Source organism: Alosa sapidissima, chromosome 16 (genome assembly GCF_018492685.1).
Source record: "Alosa sapidissima isolate fAloSap1 chromosome 16, fAloSap1.pri, whole genome shotgun sequence".
Lineage (NCBI taxonomy): Eukaryota > Metazoa > Chordata > Actinopteri > Clupeiformes > Clupeidae > Alosa > Alosa sapidissima.
Genome location: NC_055972.1, coordinates 8,666,783 through 8,688,764, shown reverse-complemented (window position 1 = coordinate 8,688,764; position 21,982 = coordinate 8,666,783). Strand labels below are relative to the sequence as shown.

Sequence of the window (21,982 nt, the reverse complement as noted above, 5' to 3'; positions counted from 1 at the left end):
CTAGTGTGTGTGTTGTGGTGAGCCCCACTCACAGGCTAATTCTTCACATTTGCAGAGTCACTCACTTAACATATTTCACTCAGTCAGCATTTGGATCCTCTAGCACGGCCCACATATATCAAAGGCATCTCACAAATTCAGAAAGGACTCCACTGAACTGGCTGCAGGAAATGAATAAAACGTGTGTGTGTATGTTTTCCCTTCAATTTTCTCACACTGCCATCTGTTCCCAAAGATTCCCAGGAAAGCTGAGGAGTTGTACTGTAGATGCCTTTTGTCTGTTCTGAGCCAGTCGAGGCCACTTTATCAAATAAAACACCCTGGCCTGCCATAACTTGCTGTGAAATCTGGGAGGATTGGATGTGGGGAGGACTGCGTCTAGCGCTGGCCTTTTTAATGTGCTGAGGGAGAGGGCCTGACATCTGTGCAGCACTAAGCCTGGGAAGCAGCGCGAGGTGCCTCGAGGTGCCAAAGAGCCTCCTGCCCAACATTGTTCTCATTAGTCCCAAGGCTCATCATTTAAACCCCATCCACTGGGACTCGCCAACCTCCACACACGGCACTCAGGAGTTTGTGAAGTGATCCCCAAATGATGACTGAGAGTGGCCAAACACGAGTCAGAGAAATACCGTGGGCCTGGCCAATGTGGCATTGTCTCTTTTCACTGGCCCGTGTTAAAGTGTTTTTCCTTTCTCCACACTAACACATCGGACTGGAAATAATGACAGTATCACTAAACATTGCTCTAACAGCTGTGTTGGTGGAAAACCAATGATTGCAGCAGAGCAAGATTTGTGAAGAAACTTTAATAAAAATAAAAAACAGCTTGCCGCGTTAATCAGAGCTATTTTTCATATAATGCACATAAACAGAACTAATAGGCCTCAAATGCACTCAGGCTAGTCTTATATTTTGACCAGTGTGCCATATGTGAGAGGGTAAATGAAACTCCTTGTCCTTGACTGACCTTGTGTTTTGTGATTGGCAGCGACCTCTGGAGAAACCTGATGGCCTGGATGTTTCGGACCAGAGCAAGGAGCATCCCCAGCACCTGTGTGAGAAATGTAAAGTCCTGGGCTACTACTGCCGCCGCGTGCAATAACCCACTCAGCAGACCACCTGCCCGCCCCCACCCACCCACCAGTGAGACGTCCCCTTGTCCAGCTCCTGCCCCCTCCCTTCCCCTCAAAGTGCTCTTAGCAGAAGTGAAACGTGCCAAAATATGCCTTTTTTTGCCAATTCTGTCCAGTGCCACCATGGCCACAAATAGCGTTTATTTTCTCTGAATTTGTGTGTAATGAATTATTGAGGGTGTTTTTCTTGATCACTGACAGTATTGCTTCCCACAAGGGACACAGTGGATTACCTCACCACTGGGTCTGTTGATTCTTATTGTGTTTACAGAGATCGGTGTTCATTGTCCCCGCCAAGTGAACAAAGCAGGTGTGCTGGGGGATGCTAGCTTGTATTATTTGGTCAAATCAGCGAGGCCCTTGCAGTCTTGTGAGGCTTTTTGGGTCTACAGCACATCATATTAACTGTGAATTAACAGAGGGATAATGGACTGTTCATCCCTGGCTTTTTGTGTCGCATATTTATTTTGTTATCTTTATGACAGTGCAATTGAATCAATCTAACTGGGACATTTATACTGTTGTGTAACCCCTTCCACTTGCTATTAGAAACTACTGTAGAATAGGATTGTCTCGTTTCCCATTAGCAGTCAGGTTCTTTATGGTTGATGTACGGTTTATATATTTATGGATGCTACATACCTTATACATTTACCTTTGAAAAAATTGCATTGCTCACACGCTTTTACTCGCTCACTGATGCGTATGAAGAATCTTAATCATGACAGAAGCTTCTGTGCAATACCGTTATGCAATGATTACAGTGGAGATAGAACGGAATCAATTCCATTCGAGTCCAATGTTTACCGTGGATAGCAAAAGTCTGTGTTCAAAATTGCCACAATGCTCTTGCCTTGCTGAAACATTAGGAGTATATATTATATGACCAACTTTATTTAAACCTCACAAATATGTATATATATTGTTGTTGGAGGAAGTCCTGTCTGAGAATGTTTTTAAAGACTTGCCGCAGCAGGCAGAGGCATCTAAGAGTGTTAAAAAACTGCCATCATGTTAAGACATCAAACAGAGAAAAATTTTAGTCATGAATAAGGGCTTAGAGAAATCCCCCATACGTATCCCCTATTACCTATGCAATGTGCACATCTCTGTGTACATGACTCTGTGCCTCAGCTGAGGAAAATGTAGAAATATTAAAAGAGATGTCTGTTAATAGCTGAGCAGACAGGTCACTTGTGAGATACTAGTAAAATAAATCAATACGTCACATTGTAACTTTCAGAATAGGGTTTTGACCACAGGATGTGATCATGAAAAATGCATATATGCATATGTATTTCAAAGCTAAGAAACAACAAGGTAGAAAACTCTTAGTGGCATGGGATATATGCCCCACCAGGACTAACAGAGATAGCAGCTTCATCATAGTTGTGAATGTCAAGTGCCTTCATTCTAAGTTGTAGTAGCAGGCTTTCAGACAGATGCGGAAATGTTATAAAAGTGTAAACTTGCTTTATTCGATTGTGATGTTATTTTTTTTAATATTGGACAGCTGTTATGATAAAGGTTTTTGGTGTGTAGTTGATTTAGGTGTATCTGTGTGGAGAAAGACATGTCAGGTGAAGGTGGGAAAGTGTAAAGTCACAAAAAAAGGACAGGGGGAAGATAGTGAGGACTTCCATTTAGAGAAGGATGTGAATGACCAGAGGACATGTTGAAGGTGGCAGACTGTATGTTATGGTGAAGCTTTGGTAAAGGTTACAGGAGGTAGACTAGTCTGGTTGAATCAGACCCAAATTCCTTTGTGCTCCTTCGTGAGAATCTTGGTAAAACTGAGCTGGAAGACATAGGTGCGTGGAGCTAGAGGTAGACCACTGAAAATGGCAATGTTGAGCGTAGTTACATCAAAAAGTTTGTGAAATTTTATATAGTTTTATCTTGTACAGATAAGTCATTGGAAATTGTTTTGGTAAAAAGAGGGCTTTCTCTTTAAATTGATGTATATATGGGTTAAGACACATTTGATTGGAAACAGAATGTGTATAATGTTTTTTTTTTTTCAAACCAGGAATGCAGTTTGTCAATTTCTCATACATTGAGGTAAATTCAGTTTGTTATATCAAGCAGAAAATTTGTATATGAAGGGAAATGATCTGAGCAGTATGTGGATAGATCTGATGTCAGTTTGTTAGAACTTTGTGAACTATGGTTGGTTAAGTCATGTGTGAAGGAGGTTAAGATGTGAATTTCTATGGGATGATAATGCAATGATCCCAGTAGCACTGAAAGTGTAAACTAATTCCCCTCCAAGTAGAACATAGTCTTTGTGGCAAATCGCACAGTAGTCTGCCATCTGTGAATTAGCTAAAGAAAAGTTGCCTGACATTCTCTTAAGAAATGAAGTAAAGTGTCTTTAAAAGGCTGATGTCAGTATATCTGGTCCTGTTATTATCCTCGTATGTGTACTTTGAGCTTTAGTAGTTTGCAATGGCTGAATTCCTCCCTCAGTCAAAAAAGCTGAGAAGATTGTGATGTATAATATTGTAGAAGGTCTGGAGGAATGGTCCATCTGTGGTATGTTACAACTATCAGGCCGAGGCAGGATAGGGAAATCCCAGTCATGTATTTTACAGGGCTAAGATAACTGTCCAACTGAATATGACATTTTGTATTGCTAGTGCAGTCACTCTTGAAACCTTGCCATTCTACTTAAAACACAAGCAACTACTTTTACATGTGTACAAGCAGATTTTCAGCCTTCAAAGATCTCAAAGCTGCAGTATAATAGATGCAAGGTGGTTGTAGTATCAAAGAGGCTAGATGAAGCGACCATCTTAGATGAGATGCCGGGGTGCATGCTTTACTTAGCCGTGCCAACCGCTCAGCAGCATGCGTCACTACCGGAATGGAAAACAATATTAAGAGTGTGGAAGTGTCGGTTTTAATCATCCATTGTTCAAAGACAACTTTGCTTGAAATAAAATAATCTAGGATGCAATACTGTGAGGCACCAATTTGGTGCAATGAGAACATCAAACATGAAACTAACTGCGTTTTTTAGGCGGTGGCTTTTAGTAGAAGGGTGGTGTTTTCAGTGTGAGTTGCATATACGGATAGGGCTGACAGACAACTTATCAAGCCTGCTATTTGTGATGTCTTTAATCATTAGCAGAACTGAGTGTAGCTGTCTAAAGCTGCAGCCAAGAGGCCTCTGCCTGCAGTTTTGGGATCAGTCATTAATCTCTATCAGTAAGTACTGTCACAAAGAAGAGGTTCTGTCAGTAGTGCTGTAGAGCCTATTGTGGACTACTTATGAAATCAGAGATAGAGTAGAGGAGTAGAGATGTCACTTGTCTGAATCTTAGTGTGCTTCATTTGTGTTTTTTGTATAGTCGAGTACTTTCCTGTGAACCCAGCCAGTGCTGGCTGTTAATGAGAGACGAGGACTGTGGCTTTAGCATCTTGCTATTCCTTATCCCACCATGTGTTTTAGGGAACTATTATGGAAACATCTCACTGTGCATCTAAAAGTTCTGGGCAAAATATAACAGGGTTATCCTTTTTTGATCATTTTGTAAAACCATGGACTCATGTAGTGGTCTAGATGTAATTACTTTTTTAAAAAAAAGGATGTTCTACATCAAAAATGGTTCTCTGTCAGGGATGAGACAGACTTTGCTCAGAACCTCTTAATTTTGGAGTGTAGATCACAGAGGGGGTGGATTTGAAGAGGTGATGCTTAGGAGTTTGATTTGAAATCTCAATGTAAGTAGAGATACTATAGAGTACTATTGACGTTATGGAAAGAGTAACACAATATAGCACATGCAAAAAACAAATTATAAAAGTGCTTTGCAGATGTTTGTCTTGAATTACATACTTCATACTTGACTTTTATAGCTCATTTACAATACAGAATTATTTTCTATGAAAGATATGTGTATTTTGGAAACATTTATAGATGTTATAAAATTCTACAGCAAAATTGAAAACAATACAAGAGATTTTTCTCCCTTACAAAGATATTTACAATGTTTATTTTGTGTATATATTCGATGGCCATCTTTTTCAAGCATATTATGTGTACTGAAATGTTATGATGCAATATTGAAGCTTTCTATGTGAAAAAAGGGCCTGTTGCTGAGATACAAACCAAGCTGGGAGTTCTCCTTTGATGTTTTACAATAATCTGAGGGTTTATCCTACAGAAATATTTATGGAAGGATTTTTTTTTTACAATTCTGTTTTTGTATAAAATATGCAACAAAGCTACACTAAGAAGAAAATATTGATGTCTACATAGATTATTATTCAGTGGGTGGTACATAGTTATTATGCCCTTTCTCTATTATAAGCCATTTTGTTTTTGTTTTTGATAGAGATATTATCAGTATTAAATAATCTATCACAATATCCTTCAATATAACTCTGTCAGATTTGGTAGTAATCTGATACCCTACCTCTAGGGAAGAGAATGACCATTTCTTGAATGATTGAGCAAATGTAAAAATCCATTTTCCTTTTCTTCTTTGTCAGAGGCTTTTAAAGAAGCTTCAACAGACAGCTCATAGGGAAATGGGGCTGATACTGATCCTTGCCATTGTACAGTGCACCTACTAAAGCCGCTGAGTCTAGAGGAAAGAGCCTATTTTAGCTGATGTAGAACGAGAGACAAAGACCTGTTGTAGAGTTTGCATGTGCATGTGTTATGTTAACTGAATGAAGAAAATCACTATGTGCAATGTATACACTATTTAATATTAGTTTGTCCAAGTAACTGGCAAACTTTTTTGTAGAGTACACCTTACTAATAACTGATTGTTACTAGTCAACAACTGCATTATTCACTATAGCAGTATACCAGTTTTTACATATTTACTGAATGTACTGTGTCGAGTTCAGTTAGAAACTCATGTTTATGTCCATGATGTCTGTAACATATTTGAGATCATTGTAATGCTCTAATTGGATTGGACAGAACTCAGAGAATGGTTGGAAAACAAGGTCTGACTGGAAAATTGAAAAGAAAAGACTGTAAAACTCTGTTGTTTCTTGTCCATGAAATGGCATTCCAACATGTGCCTTATTGGTTTGTTAGGAAAAATAAAAAGTTGTTAGTGCTCAAGTTGCTTTTAGTAATTTGTTGAATTAAAACACAGAATACAAGCTTTTGCGTCCTTTTGTCTCTTTGTTTAGCTCCATTAAGCAAAAAAACTTCTCTCCCTGCCTAACTGGATGTTGTTTTGATTTGATTCTGGCTCTGTTGGAGGGGAGAGTGTGCAAAAGCTTGCACAAGCCATATGTTGCACTGGGGAGTGCGTATAGGTTGTGGTCTGAGCACAGTAATGATTTGTATGTGGAACTGGGGAGTGAGTGATTGGATGTGAAACTAAAGCATGCGCCCAGCCACAGGGACCTGTTGTCACTTTGGGACTTTGAATGGGCCCATGCTGTATATTATTTGAATGCCACTGAAATCACTGTGGAGAAGAGAGAGAGAACAAACTTATTGCAGTGTTTCTGGAATTGTACAATCCACAGCGAGTCCCACACATTCTCTGTAAACTGGTATGCTGTCCAGATCCTTCAAAGGGGAAAAAAAATTGAATAAGTTAATTGCATGTGATGATTGTAAACATGTGAGGCCTGAAAGAATATTTGGCGTTGGCAACACGACTGACCTCTTTCCCCCAGCCAACTTTCCATGATTGTGATACACATTCCAAATAACTCAAACTTTCACAAGTGGGTGGAGACGCAAATTATATCAAGTTTGTTACAACAATGCAAGCTTAAACAGAACAGGAATGAGAGAATGTCTCTATGGCAACAACGTAATCGGAGAAGTCAAACAAACTTGGCTGCTTTGGCCTGCATATGGTTTCATTTAGCCGAGTGTTTTTCCACATAGCTTAATCATGTACCTTCATGAGGCATTAACGTGATAAGCGGAGCGTCCACTCTCCTCCACAGAGCCAACATTTCACTTTTTACAACCACATCCTCTCCAGGATGACAGGGGGGCCTTTCCACTCTCTGTGCACTAAAAGATAGAGGACACAATAGACCATGTTCAAAAATGATGTGTTGCTTCTCTTTACTGTAAACCAGTTCCAGTGTTACAGAGAAGTTTTGACCATTTCAAAAGTGAGCATAGGAGAGACTTATCAGTCCCGAAGTACCCAGCCTCATGCCTGAATGAGGACCCAGGTATGAGGTCACTTCCTGTTCTAGAGCACAGGAAGTCATGCAGGAGGTCTCCAGTCTAAAAAAAGGCCTTGGGTTACTGTCAGGAAGCTTGAGGAAGCACACCATAGACACATACTGCCTTCCAGCAGAGGAAACAGTGAAGACACTCTCATGCAACAGGTAGAGTGTGCTCTACACCCTATCTACCAACTACTGACCAAGTCTGCTATCACTGTTAGGAACTACAATCCGTACACAACACAGCATAAACTGCAATGTACAGGAATACTTTCACTTAAAAATTATGATTCATCACACACTCACCCACACGTTTCACCATAATATGCTAATATGATGAGTTCGGTGTACCTTCAATTCACATTTCATATGAGTGTTAGATGCATTTGAAGAAGAATCTTCTCAGTGTGAATCAAACACCACACAACCCTTATTATGACATGCTTAAAAATAAATGTATTTTCATTTTGCCATTAAAAATGGTACATTTGCAAACTGATGATTGCAACCTTTATATGTGCTTACGTAGTAAGCATCTATAAATCACATTTTCAAGGCATACCAACATACAATATTTTAAGATCTCAAAGAAACAATAGATAATCTACTCAATTTCCAGTTCTATACCATTTTCCATTCCTTATTTACATTAAGTACAAAATCACAATAAAACAGTTGTTAACAGTAAAATAAACCCATAAAAATACACCCATGTTGCTTAAGTCATTTTCAAGCAAATGTTGCTGTTGTATAATTAACCTGACTCTTGAAACAACAATAATCTGGATGGCACCAGACTTGCGGTAAGATTATCTGAGCTCTCCGCAGTCTGTGATGACAATTTTCTTGATGGTCCCTCCATCATGCAAGCCATAGGACTCCATGACAGAGAGCACCTCCATGCCCTCCTTCACCTGGCCAAACACCACATGCTTGCCATCCAGCCTGTAAAACACAACAAGCCCAACCAATTGACCAATTAGAGCACTGAGAGGTGTTGTGTGTGTTTCATGACACATGGATTCAAATGTATTTGACACCAATAGGTCAGTGTGTCATTAGGCCAATTAGTTCTGGCTGTGCATGCATCTTCACAGTGGTGTGATGGCTAGTTAAGCCCAATGGAGGAGTGTTTTACCATTCAGTCTTTGTGGTGGAAATGAAGAACTGGGATCCATTAGTATTTGGACCTGAATTTGCCATGGACAAAGTGCCTGTAAACAAAGAAACTAATCAAATGTCCAACAAAATAAATTATTACTTATCTTCAAACTCATCACAGTTTGAAGACATTCTGAGCAGACACAGGCATTGGTAAGCAAACATAATTTTCAAGCTGCTTTGTTATTATTTCCGTCTCTGTTGACAGTTACAACTCTGCATCTTCTGTTAGGGCAGACATCTGGAAAGGGTAAATTGTTCTGTTTAGAAAATAATTACAACCATTCCAGAATGGCACAATAGGATACACATGATTGGCATATCAAGCTCACAGAGTTGTTCGTATTGTTCCAGCACTGACTCCCCAACCTCTAAAATATGTGCCATGAAAAAGTCATGTCGGCTTTCTTGGAAAGTAGGTCATACACCCACAGATTACAAAAATGAATTTAGTTAGTGTCTATATCACCATCTGGTGGTTGAGAATGACACTGTCATATTCTACAAACTGGAGTATAGGCAGTCGGTGAACAAATACAAAAGAATCATTTATTAGTCTTTACACTGCGGGCCCTACCTGGACCTGTGTGCTTTAATTTGAAGTTCTCATCCTTGAACTTCTTTCCATAGATGGACTTTCCTCCAGTGCCGTTATGGTTTGTGAAATCCCCTCCCTGGGGGAGCCATTAGAGCAAAGAAGGAACACAAAACAAAGAATGAGGGGTGTGTTCATGCACTCTTAATTTAAACCTGGAGGGCTATTGGACATTTTATTATTGTCTCATTGGTGGCAATGGAATGCTGAACAGGCCTGGATTGTGTTGACAAACAGTACAGGAGTATAAAATGAGATTATTTCCCCCCCCAAATTTAAACAATTTAAAAAATTCCATCAGCACAGCACAGCGACAATGGAAAAAGCAGCAGTAGTGGAAAAAGCAGCAGTAGTGGTGGCACCTGGCACATGAACTCAGGAATCACCCTATGGAAGACGCAACCTTTGTATCCGAATCCATGCTCTCCTGTGCAGAGGGCCCTGAAGTTTTCTGTTGACAAAAGACCATGGTTTGCATTACTCAGGTTTCAAAATCAACTTATGGCCTCCTTACACCAAATAACTTTGACGAGATTTGGGAAAGATTCTTGAAAGATTGTAGTCTTTTGAGTAAAGCATGAATGGGTGGCATTAGTTAAAAGACTCCATCTTAAAATAATATTTCCCATTGGTGTAAGGAGGCCATTACTTACTGTAGTCCAGATCATTAAATATGCCTACCTGTTGTTTTGGGGACAACGTCGGCATTCAGCTGCAAAATATCCAAAGATGCGCGTGAAAGATTGGCAACTTGCATATCTAGCTAGTCTTACAAGCCTAGGCTACTGATCAGTATATCACAGTATGTGATAATGCTAGTTTACAGATCCTGCTTAATGCAAACTATGAATTGACCTTTAGTAGTGGTGGAGAGGCGTTCCCAGTTGTTTAGATATAATGAGGCTGAGCAGCCTAAGCTATTAATATGATGTCTCTGGTCGTGTGGCAAAACACAACTTACTGTCACAATTTGCACTTACTTCAATTATGATCCTGCCAATTTCTTCACCGTCAGCAGCAATGTCAAGGTATACAACAGGGTTTTTCGTGGGTCCAGAGAAAAGTCTCGCAGCCGCAATGGCTAGCGAACAATATTTTAAACGATTTTTTATGGGCAACATTCTCCCATCTATTCAGTGTTGTCGTGCATTGCATGCAGACTACGTGGAACCTATCAATTATTTGTGATGGTGTTCTGAATTGCGTTACCAGACTTGCATTAAGAGGACGAGACGAGCAACCATGCGAACTAGCTTTACATAAGTAGCCCACTAGCAAGAATGCTAACTTACGCACATTACGTAGAGATGACGTTACTGCCGCAAAAGAGAAGCCCCTGGCTGCAGCAAAGATTGTTTGGCTGCAGCTTGCAGATCGGGGCTGGGCTCAATGTGGGGCGGAGCGCAACGTTGAGCCAGAGCCCGTCTACGGAGAGCCTGGCCACTCCGTATTAAGTCCCATTGTACCGAATTTTGGTTGCAGTTCCACCAGATTTCCACTGGGGGCAATCGCCACGAGTGCACAATGAATGGGAGTCAATGGAGCGAGACGGCTAAATTTGTCTCTTTCACCTGATTGTCGTTGACAAATCTCAGATTTGATTGTAGTTTATATAACTTCAACATGGGTTATAGGTCAAAAGTTGAATGAACGAGTACTTATGTCCTTTTGATTTCTTACAGTTTGGGTCGTTGTTGCCCATAACACACTAGCATTGTGCTAATGAGTGACGTCATTGACACGTTTGAAAGGCTTTTTAGAACAATTAAGTGACTTTAAAAAATATAATACTCCACCAAGTGTATTTTCTTTTCCTCCCCTTTCGAATACAATATTCAAATTACTTGAAAAAAAATTATATCCCGAGAAAAGTGGATTTTGAGGGGTACAGCTCCATAGACGCATGCATTCTGCACTCGTGGACGAGCGCCCTCATGTGGAACCACAGCAGGAACTGCAACCAGTTCAGAAACCGGAAGTTTTCCGAGAGTGGCAGCTCCGCCTTAACAATCTTTGGTGGCAGTTCTCCCCTTATTAGACCAAAGATTGTTAAGGCGGAGCAAGATATTTCATCAGGAGCCACTTCCGGGAACCCGGATCGCACGAGGGGGGGTCAAAATCCCCCTTTATGCAGAGCAGAGGCAGTGACTGCTCCATTGAAGTCTATGGGCATAGCTCAGAATTTTACCACATATGCTAAGGTCTTGGTTCTATAGAGTTAAGAATGTGAATTTTGGGCACGTTTTCATGATCCTCAAACCCTTCTGAACATTTCAGGTACATTTTTAGCATTTTTGAGCATTCCAGTCTGGAGAAAATCGCTCATCAATACGTCATCGACACACCTCTTTATGCAGACAGGATTCGATCCCGATTTCGCGCCCATAGACATGAACTACAACGAAGGATCTTGCTCCGATCTTTGGATGTACTTTTCATTGGCTAACCGATGTTTTACTGTCTATGTTCTTGACGCGCCGCTTCTGTTCGAATGGCCACGCCGCCTTCCCAAGGTGCATTGCGGAAGCGTAAACCCCGCCTTGCCTCTCTCCATAGGAAATGAATGGGCTATGTGCGGCGCGGTGGGCTTTGCGGTGGACCGCGATAATGGACACGACCCGCAATGTTTTATTCTCAAGATATGGTGTACGGAAAGATCATAGCATGTAATTATGACCGCTGCGCAGCGAAGCGTTTAGTCAGATTTTTTTTTTTTTTTTTCTTTTTCGCATGCCCAAATTTCCGTCAATGATTCCCGGGACACTGAAAGACCGGGGTACACGAAACTTGGTGGGCATGTAACCCCATATGGATAGCATGGAACCATCGTTTTTCGTTTTGATCTGTAGCCCCCCCGCTGGACTGCACCCCCCGAAAGGAGGGTAGGGCAGACACAGTTTTCTGTGAATATCTCGAAAACCGTAGGGTTTAGGAGGACCATTTTTTTGTATGTTGATCTCAAGGGGCCATGTCAACCCATTCCATAACCACTCATTTCATGTATAGTGCCACCTAGTTAAACACAAAAAAGTAAAAATGAGGTGTTGTAATTGAAGGTATCTGTGACCTAACATAGTCAAAACTGCACGAAATTGGAAGTGTAGGATCATTATGACACCCTCTGTATGCACGCCAAGTTTTGTGGAATTCCGTTCATGGGGGGCCACACAATAAATTAATTTATGTTACTATACACCAACTGGCCTGTAGGTGGCCGGAGACAGTTTTCTGTGAATATCTCGAGAACCGTAGGGCCTAGGAGGTCCACCTTTTTTTATGTATGTTGGTCTTAAGGGGGCATGTCAACCCATCCCATTACCACTTATTTCATGTATAGCGCCACCTAGTTAAAAATTAAAAAAGCAAAAAATTAGGTGTTTTCATCACAATATCTTTGGCTGACAAAGTCAAAACTGCACGAAATTGAAAGTGTAGGATCATTATGACACCCTCCGAATGCATGCCAAGTTTTGTGTACTTTCGTTCATGGGGGGCCTTACAATAAAATAATTTATGTGTACATTTAGTGACGTACACCAACAAGGATTCCCGGGACACTGAAAGACCGGGGTACACAAAACTTGGTGGGCATGTACCCCCACATGGATAGCATGGAACCGTCATTTTTCGTTTTGATCTGTAGCCCCCCCGCTGGACTGGACCCCCGAAAGGAGGTTAGGGCAGACACAATTCTCTGTGAATATCTTGAGAACTGTAGGGCCTAGGATGACCATTTGTTTCCGTATGTTTGCCTCCAGGGGTCATGTTAACCCATTTCATGAGCACACATGTGCACAAACAGATACACACACACACATACATTCACAGTAATCATACGTATGACACATACTCACACAGTAGACATATGTACGCTTGCATGCACAGACACATACGCATTTACATGTGAAATCTATGAACTAATCATGTTTTGGTACTTGTTGTCTAGCAGATACCAGTGAGAATTGAGTGTGGATAATGCAATTTAGTGAGACAGTTAGAATCATATAGGCCTTTCAGCGTGATTTATTTTTGTGGAAAAAATGTGCTGGACTGGGCGGCGGTCATATTTTGTCCCGCTCTGCAGTACATCTAGTTATGTATAATCTTACAGCCATCCAAACATGAATGGTCTACTTAATACGACCAGAGATAAAAAGGTGCAGCATTCTTTTTGTGCAAAATTCGTTTAAACTGTTTGTTTAAATTTGCTTCGTGAAATTTGAGCGTGTGGAGTTCAATCACATGTCATTCATATTTTCAGTCCCTCTGTTTCAAGTTAACATGAGTGCCATTTATATAGTCATATCAAATGCAATTAAATGAAAATAAAAACATATGACCTGTGCGGGTGAGTTGAAACCCGTCTCTATGGCAAAATGAACTGATTTTTCATGACGCTACTGTTACAACTGTACTACACTTTTTTATGGCTGTGTCAAGGTTGTAACAAAGGTATGCCAATTGTCATGTCATTCATATCTTCAGTCCCTCTGTTTCAAGTTAACAGAGGCAAAATGCCTGCTGGGCTCATTGACGCCCTCATCTGACATGTGTGAGGACTACCCACATGTAGCCCAACCTAGGGTTGAGTGATCACCCGTTTGGGGCAGTTTGGAATACAATTCCAAATTGTGCTTTTTCAGTCTAGGTGAATATTTAAGCAAGTTTAAGATAATGTTGACATGCAACAGAATCATGACACAACCACAATGCACATTTCATCTGAATACATATTTATTAGATAAATATTAGGATGTCACATCATCTAACTACATACAGTTCTGCAAGACTAAAAATCACAATTAGTGTTTTTTTTCTCTTTGTGTTCTGACCTTTTTAGAATATGAAATGATTGTACACAGAATGTACAAACGGAAAGACAATTGCCACATTTGGCGCCAATCGACTGAGATCCTCCCCTGCCTTAATAATGACTCTGATCAAGGTAAAAATTGTACAAACTATGGATTTGGTTACAATCTTTTGGAACCCATTCAGGCCCCACGTCCCTAACCTCCTGATTTCCCCCCAGGATTTTCTTCATTACATTTTTTGTAGCACCTTATAAAGTACACAGGTAATGGAGCAATACACGAAAGCTAAATATTACAGACCGGTAAAACAAATGTCTTTCGTTTGACCCCCCACCCTCGCTCGGCTTCCCCTTCCTTGAGAGACGGGATCATAGTATTATACATATGTGAAACAAACGCTGAAGAGATTCCACACACGCAAACAAACACAGAATTTATTTAACCCAAACAATTCGAGTCTTGATAGGAGGATGCAAGCTTTACAAATTCTAAATACACAATGCATATTCCCCTGGGGAAAATGAATACATTTCTTGTTAACATGTCTCTATTCATCATTTACATATGTACACCCATCCCTTTCACCCCCCGCCCCCCCCCCCCCCCCCCCCCCGCCCCTTCGGCCCTTCTGCCACGTCTGACTGTCCCCTTTATTGGCCAAGACGAGTGGACTTTTACGTCTCTTGTGGGATCCCACCACTGTATTTTGCTACCGACAATGGTCACAACACTGGTCATGTCTCTTTCAGCCCAATCTTCTTGTCTTCTCAATGACTACAACTACAGCATGTGGAAGGCCAACAGAATTCAAACAACTGAAACCACAAAGTGAACAAGGTGTTTCTCTGCAGACATCATGTCAATAAGTGACTAGAGGGAAACACAAACATGTGGCAGTGCATTGTTGATACAAAACAAACAAACAAACAAAAAACACATCAAATGAATACACAAGAATAGGCATCACTTTATGATCATCACTGAAATCGTGCTACGGTGCCAAAAGGACTTACATATTTCAATCCAATGCAATCTAAATGTAAACCAAATCATGTTGCCCTCTTATATTCATAAAAACATGAATATCTGAAAACAGGGAAACAAAAAAAAAAATGGGTCACTAATGTTGCAAAAGTAGATAAAAATGTGAACTATGATGCATTTTGTTAAGCAAAACATCAGACCTTTGTGAATACCAATAAAATGTATAAAAATCAACAGCAATTTCTGAAAATGGCTACAAATACTCTTGACTGATTGATTGACAAGCTACACTTGAATTACAAATCTGAAAAAGGCAAAAATGTGTGACCTCAGGGAGTGATATTTGAAAGGAATCACGTTCCAACCAGAAAATAACTTTGAATGGCAGACTTAAAGTGATGGTTAGGAGTGAATTTCACCCTATGGTCATTTGCATGGTGGCTGTGAGCCAAACACACCCCCAGAAGCTTTTTTCCTCTTTGTCGAACATTGGTCGAGTTAGCGCTATCAGTCTATGTATCAGCCCAATGGCTTAACGTTGGTGCTAATGGAACACGTTGTGTATCTCGTAAATTACCCCACTAATAATGCCCGGAATGTTACTAAACTTCTACAGTAGTACAAATGGGTTCTGTACTCATAAAACGAGGCATTGGAAAGTTTGTAAGTACACCAAGAGTTTATTTAAATAACACTTGCCTGATGGCATCTACTCTCTGCTGCTAGCTACCACTGCAAGTTATTTCCGTGATTTGGGAAAAGCCCGTAAGTCCTAACTCGACCAAATGGTCGACCAAGGGAAAAAAAAGCTTCTGGGGGTGTGTTTGGCTCACGACCATCATGCAAATGACCACAGGGTGAAATTCACGCCGAACAATCACTATAAAACAAAATTGAACTTCAGCTGAGGACAAAATGGGAAAAAGTGTAGGCTACTGTTTCATGCATTCTGATGTGTGTGTGTGTGTGTGTGTGTGTGTGTGTGTGCGCACACACATGAATATCAAGAGTACTGTTGTAGGAGTTCATAGGAATGTGACTATATCTGATGATAAAGACAGCAGTAGTCACTTACTGCAATAAATAGATTCAAAATATAACTATTGCACTCACCTCACTATCCCTAAAATTCATCCCCCAATCTTACGTAGGACCACTTATAAAATGACTGGGGTGCCACAATAGTCACATTAAAAAGAAAATATGAAACACTTTAGTCACTGTGCTTCATGACTGAATTGGCTCATTCACCTATGGGCTAACTTTGGTATAACCATGACCATTTCCAAAAGAACTCTCGATTTCTGTAGCACTATCAAATAAGACAAACTAAGAAGAATGATTACAAGATTGAAAATGAAAATACATTATGCAATACAAACGTAAACCTTGACAGGACAAAGTCTGATTGACAAGTTAAAGGTGAAAACAATGTGAAGAATAAAAGGTAAAGACTATAAATAAAAGGTCTACCAGTGAAAGAAAGGGAACACAACTGGAACATACTGTATGCCATACTGTCATTAAACAGGATCAACATCACCTCAGATGGACAGAGGAGCTGACCACAGCAGGTCAGACCCTCCAGAGATGATATGGGGTTCCAAATTCGATTGGCCGTAATTATATTTCAGGTCTGCTGACCACCCACACTTTCCCAACCAGCATGACTGACACATTGCATTGCTAAAGCATTGGACATGTTGACTGCTGCAAAGTGACACTGACATAGCAATGAGCCAATGTCTCAGACCGACGTCTGGTAGAACAAAACTTAAACAAGTGGAAACAAAACAAACAACAGCCTTGACTTGGATTGATGTCATTGATTCAAAGTGGTGGAGGTATGATTCTGTTCACAAAAAATATATAGGTATATTTACATATTTACCTTTGAGAAGAAACACCTTCACCATAGCCTAAGACTACACAATGTTGTGGAGGGGGCAGGGGGGCAGATGGGAATGGAGAGCATCTGATTGGTCCTCCATGACAGAGCACAGGGTGTCGCCGAGAGGTTAGGCTGTGTAGGGCAGTTGTTCTGATTGTGTTGCAAGTTTATTCCCTTTCAAATGTGCCCCAATCAGTGTCCTTTCTCTTGTGGCTTTGCGTATTGTTGTTGTGCTTATATGTTTTTCCCCCCCGAAATAACTTGGATGAGTGACCAGTTGACCAGTGCTGGCGTCCAACTGGAGCCGTACATCTGGGTTGGGAAGCTGTGGCGGTGATGCTTGAAAGAACAACATTCCAAAGAGATTTGGGCAAACACAGGGAAAAAAAAAAAAGTTTTGTTTGTCTTTCAGTTTGTCGTTCTTTTTTCACAAAAGGAAAACAAGAATAAAAATGCTACAAGACTTTTTTTCCTAATGAGCACACACAGTTCTGTGTGACATATATATATATATGAACTAAATATAGCTGCACAGTTTCCATATTAGTATTTCAAAGATATCACTTACTGCCAACCAACATGGCTGTCATATGTGTCAAAAAGACGCTCAGAAAAAAGTAAGAAGGAGATATTTACACAATGAGGTGCAGAGGAGCAAGTGTTTCCTGTACATGTGTGTTTGAGCGTGAGTGTGTGTGCATGGCTGTGTTTACACTGTGGTACTTTACAGTTTGTTTGTCCTGTACAGTTTGTTTGACACAAACACACACACTCTGACGTCCTTTTTGACGTTTTTTTTTTTCCCCCACAAGGGTTCAGTTGTTTTCAAAGAGAGAGAGCAAGTCGTCGTTGCTGTTGCTCGGGAGGTCAGGTGGGTCCAGGTATGACAGCAACTCCTCCGGGTTGGCCAGCTCTGGGAGCAGCTGTCATGAAAAACAGGATTATGGTTAGCAGGGTGAGGGATGGTGAGATAACCCATTTCATAACATGGGTTACAATATGGCAGGAGAACTCTGAGACGAGATGGGTTACAATATGGCAGGAGAACTCAGTGGCTGAGACGTTAAGCACGGAACAGAAGACTGATGGAACTTAACAGCAGAGAGGCAAGCACATGGGCAATGTCAGCAGCAGAGAAAGAGAGACAGAGAGAGAGAGAGAGAGAGAGGAAGAGAGAGAGAGTGTCATTCAGTCACTTAGCCATATGGATGGACACTTACATCCAGCGAGGGCTCGGGCATGTCTGATGCTCCCTGGCCCCCAGCCTGCCCTTCCGAAGGGTGAAAGGTCAGCTCGCTGCCATGCGATTGGCTGTTAAGGCTGGAGGGTAGCGGCTGTGGCTGCTGCTGATTGGGCGGGACCTGGCGCACGGCCGGCGGCTGGGAGGAGGGCGGGCCGCTGTGGTGCAGCGACTGTGCTGATTGGCTGGCGGGGTGAGGCGGCGCATGTAGGCTCTGCTGCTGCATGGAAGCGTGGGACGGCTCAGTGCTGCCTGGGTGAGGCATCTGGGGGAGGGGACACGAGAGAGCACCGTCAGCCACAGCAGGACACGCAGAGAGAGAGAGAGAGAGAGAGGGAGAGAGAGAGACAGAGACAGAGAGAGAGAGAGAGAGGGAGAGAGAGACAGAGAGAGAGAGAGAGAGAGAGAGGGAGAGAGAGACAGAGAGAGAGGGAGAGAGAGACAGAGAGAGAGAGGGAGAGACAGAGAGAGGGAGAGAGAGACAGAGAGAGAGAGGGAGAGAGAGAGGTACCATGCAAAAGGGAGAGAGAGATGAAGGAAGACAGAGGGAGAACTAGAGAGAAGACGGAGGGACACAGAGCGAGATGCGAAAGAAAGAAAGACACACAGTCAGTAGAATGAGAAGTAAGAGTGCCTCCCCTTGGAACAGCATGGAACACTACAGCCCACAGCACGAGGACCAAGACCAAGGAGCGCTATCATGGAGCATGCAGGCCACTGGAGCAGTAGTCTAGAGACTGGTGGATCAGTCCCAGTGTGCTCTTGCTTAATGTACTACACATCAGCATGGGCCACAACAGTTGGTTTCCAAGAGATGCTGGACGAGGGGGGTGGTCAGAGGTGTGTGTGTGTAGGGTGAGGGGTGGGGGGGGGGGGGGGCTCACCGAGTCAGGCATGGCGTGGGCGAGGGGCTTGTCGGGGCCCATGAGGTTGTTGGGCCCCTCAGGTGGATGCGACAGCTGGGGGCCGTGAATGAAGTCATTCATGGGCGCTCCGCCGGACGGGTTGCCATGGGGGAAGTCAAAGTTTCCGTGGCCCTGGTAACTGTTGCCTGACACACAAAACACAAACACTGGTGAAAACGGGATGACCTCACAGCAGGCACACAAAAAGACGAAACGGATTAAAAGAGAGAGAGAGAGAGAGAGACACAACAGGGGTGCGAGTCATTCTCTTTAAAGGAGAATATGGCCTGCACACTGAGCCTTGCTGACAGTTATGACTGCACCAAGTTCAAGAAACTGACTCTAATAAATCTTAGAATAACACAAAGTGGTCCAGTCTTTTTCACTCTAGATGACAGGCAGGCAGAAAGGTATGGAGGGCTGGTGGGGTTGCTGACCTCTGCCTTGGCCGGCATACTCCCCGCTGTTGGCCGGGTGCTGCTGGGGGAGCGAGTTGTAGGGCGAGGGTCCAGGGCCCAGCTGGGCGATCATCTCCATCACGTTGGGCATGGTCATCTGACTCGGACTCATTGTCTTAAAGCGCTTGGCCAGCGGCCCGTCGGGGTCCTCCTTGATGTGGAGGTCAGACTTTATGGGGACCGGCCGCCAGCTACACGTCGGGTCGATGGTGACCTCTTCAAACTCCGAGCTGTGAAAAGCGAAAGCCGGAACAAACACTCAAAATCACTGGCGTTACGACTGGAAAAATCCTGCAAAAGCATCCAGCGTGCTCTATTCAAAATACACAGGCCAGTCAAAGCCCTTATCTCAGAAGAGTCCTTGGAACAGCAAGTGGAAAGAGCAAGTGGTTAAGCAGCATTGAGTTTTTTTTTTTATTTTATGCTTTTATGTTTTTCATTTCTTTTTTTTTATTATTCTCTCATTTACTTTTAAACTGCCTCCCTGCTGTTGGTGTTTCATGTACATATATATATATTTTACGTCTTACTTTTTTATTGTCATTTATCATGTGTGAAGCACATTGAATTGCCACGTGTATGAAATGCACTATAGACCCTTTCAAAAGAGTTCCATTATCAGCATCATAGTTGGCCCCATAAGGCTTCTGTTTTAACATTCCATATGTTATCTTAATGGATAGATAGATAGATAGATAGATAGATACTTTATTGATCCCCAAGAGGAAATTCAAGGGTCTCAGTAGCATACAGACATCACACACAACATGCACTTACAGCAGAAATGGTAAACATAAGTATAAGTATAAACATAAACTCCACTGTACAATAAAGACAGTAGAAGATAAGAAAGATAAGAAAACTAACAAAACTAAATACTAAATACACTATATAAATTAAATTAAGAAAGTCCAATGTGCTTGAGGGTGATCAAGCATAAGACGCTTGTAGTGACAGGGCCGGGACTGGTAAGGTGCTAAAGGGAGTGAGTGTCATGGTGAAGGTGCAAACAGTAGTCCAACCATAGTCCTTAGTTATGTGTGCATGGCAAGGTGCTCAAGAGAGTGAGTGTCATAGTGAAGGTGCAAAAAGTAGTCCAACATTAGTCCAACAGTGCAACAGTGCAAGAGTAAGGTCTAGAGACCAGCATAAATAATATGGACAAATAGGAGAGTAAAGTATAATGTAGACAAGGTAATAGAAAAAACTATTTCAGTGCAGAACAGGTTGAGGTAATTGGGTTATAGCCATTCATTCATTCAGTATTGTAGCAGAAGCCTGACCGCAGCCATTGGTCATGTGTGCTAATATAGCATGAAAAACATTCTAATGCAGAGGAAGTAGTTTGGGAACCAAATAGAACGTTCAAGCATTGTTTTTGTTTTTATTGTTGAAAGGGTCTATACAAATAAATAGGCCTTGCCTTGCCTTGAGTAGCGGCAGCACTTACTTTTGGATGGCATTGAGAATTCCCCACATGAACTGATCCACCTCCAGCCCCTCCAGCAGTGCGCTTTTACTGAAGGACACAAACATTTATTAGCAACAATAAAAAAAGCACCGCGAGAGAGAGAGAGAGAGGGAGAGAGAGACAGAGAGAGAGAGGGAGAGAGACAAATCGTAAATTACTTTAGATACAGTTTTTTTTAAAAATAAATTTCCTTTAGATTTAGATTTAAGAATACATGTTTAAGTTTCCTTTAAACCTGGATTTAGTTACTATTTTTTTTTTTAAACATAAGTTTTCTTTCTTTTAGTTTACTGCTAAAAGAAACTTTTAGTTTACTGCTTTGGCAACACTATTTTCTGAGTCATGCCAATAAAGCACATTTAAATTTGAATTTGAATTTGAGACAGAGAGAGAGAGCAAGGGAGAGAGAGAGAAGAGAGAGAGAGAGAGAGAGACAGGGAGAGAGAGAGAGATAGGGAGAGATAGAGAGAGAGCAAGGGAGAGAGACAGAGAGAGAGAGGGAGAGAGACAGAGAGAGGGAGAGATAGGGAGAGAGAGAGAGACAGAGAGAGAGCAAGGGAGAGAGGGAGGGCGAGGGAGAGAGAGAGAGGGAGAGAGACAGAGAGAGAGAGAGAGATAGGGAGAGATAGAGAGAGAGCAAGGGAGAGAGAGAGAGGGTGAGGGAGAGAGACAGAGAGAGAGAGAGAGATAGGGAGAGAGAGAGTCACCATGCAAAAGTGAGAGAGAGATGAAGGAAGCCAGACAGAAAGACAGACGCTGTGCGCCCTTGGAGCGCGTGGCCACCTACTTGCAGACAGGACACCGCCACGTCCCTCGCTCGCAGTTGAGCTGCAGATACGACTCCAAGTCAAAACACTGCAGAGGAAAAGAATTCAAGGACTTTCACTTCCATCTGTCCATGTGCCATGAATTCCCAGTCTGATTCACCATGCAAGTATGCTAAGAGAGACTACACTATACTATACTTCTATGCAGTGCATATGCGTAGGGTATGTACATATAGTATATCATACACTTACACTTACTATCAGCAAGTTTAACCAAGTATAGAATTATTACTATATTATATAAGCATATACAAGTTTCCACTATGTAATATGTACACAATTGAAAACCAACACTTTCAAGGACAGAAGAGAGTGTGTGGAGGGATTTGCCAGTG

General features: G+C 41.9%; 3 protein-coding genes across 10 annotated transcripts in view; 1 reads left to right on the top strand and 2 right to left on the bottom strand.

The window, feature by feature from the left end:
* zcchc24 (zinc finger, CCHC domain containing 24) overlaps positions 1-6,260 on the top strand; it is a 37,736-nt gene extending 31,476 nt beyond the window's left edge. The window contains exon 4 of the mRNA XM_042065581.1: positions 989-6,260. Coding sequence (XP_041921515.1) covers positions 989-1,102 — 114 coding nt within the window. The 3' untranslated portion in view covers positions 1,103-6,260. The remainder of the gene's footprint in view (positions 1-988) is intronic.
* Positions 6,261-7,737: 1,477 nt separating this feature from the next.
* ppifa (peptidylprolyl isomerase Fa) lies at positions 7,738-10,373 on the bottom strand. Its single transcript, XM_042065582.1, has 6 exons — positions 10,038-10,373; positions 9,739-9,769; positions 9,420-9,508; positions 9,040-9,136; positions 8,440-8,515; positions 7,738-8,246 (listed from the first exon to the last, which is right to left on the bottom strand). Exons 1-6 carry the CDS (start codon positions 10,176-10,178, stop codon positions 8,111-8,113), a joined length of 570 nt encoding a protein of 189 aa, XP_041921516.1. The 5' UTR covers positions 10,179-10,373; the 3' UTR covers positions 7,738-8,110.
* A 3,400-nt stretch (positions 10,374-13,773) lies between these two features.
* The window catches only part of zmiz1a (zinc finger, MIZ-type containing 1a), a 114,074-nt gene continuing 105,865 nt past the window's right edge, over positions 13,774-21,982 (bottom strand). For 7 of the 8 annotated variants that reach the window (XM_042064787.1, XM_042064788.1, XM_042064789.1 and 4 more), the window contains 6 exons: positions 21,608-21,675; positions 20,800-20,868; positions 19,329-19,579; positions 18,871-19,037; positions 17,967-18,251; positions 13,774-17,669 (listed from right to left, as the gene is read on the bottom strand). In XM_042064787.1, the coding sequence (XP_041920721.1) occupies positions 17,562-17,669; positions 17,967-18,251; positions 18,871-19,037; positions 19,329-19,579; positions 20,800-20,868; positions 21,608-21,675 (948 nt within the window). In that variant the 3' untranslated portion in view covers positions 13,774-17,561. The remainder of the gene's footprint in view (positions 17,670-17,966; positions 18,252-18,870; positions 19,038-19,328; positions 19,580-20,799; positions 20,869-21,607; positions 21,676-21,982) is intronic. The other variant, XM_042064791.1, reaches the window with a different exon arrangement.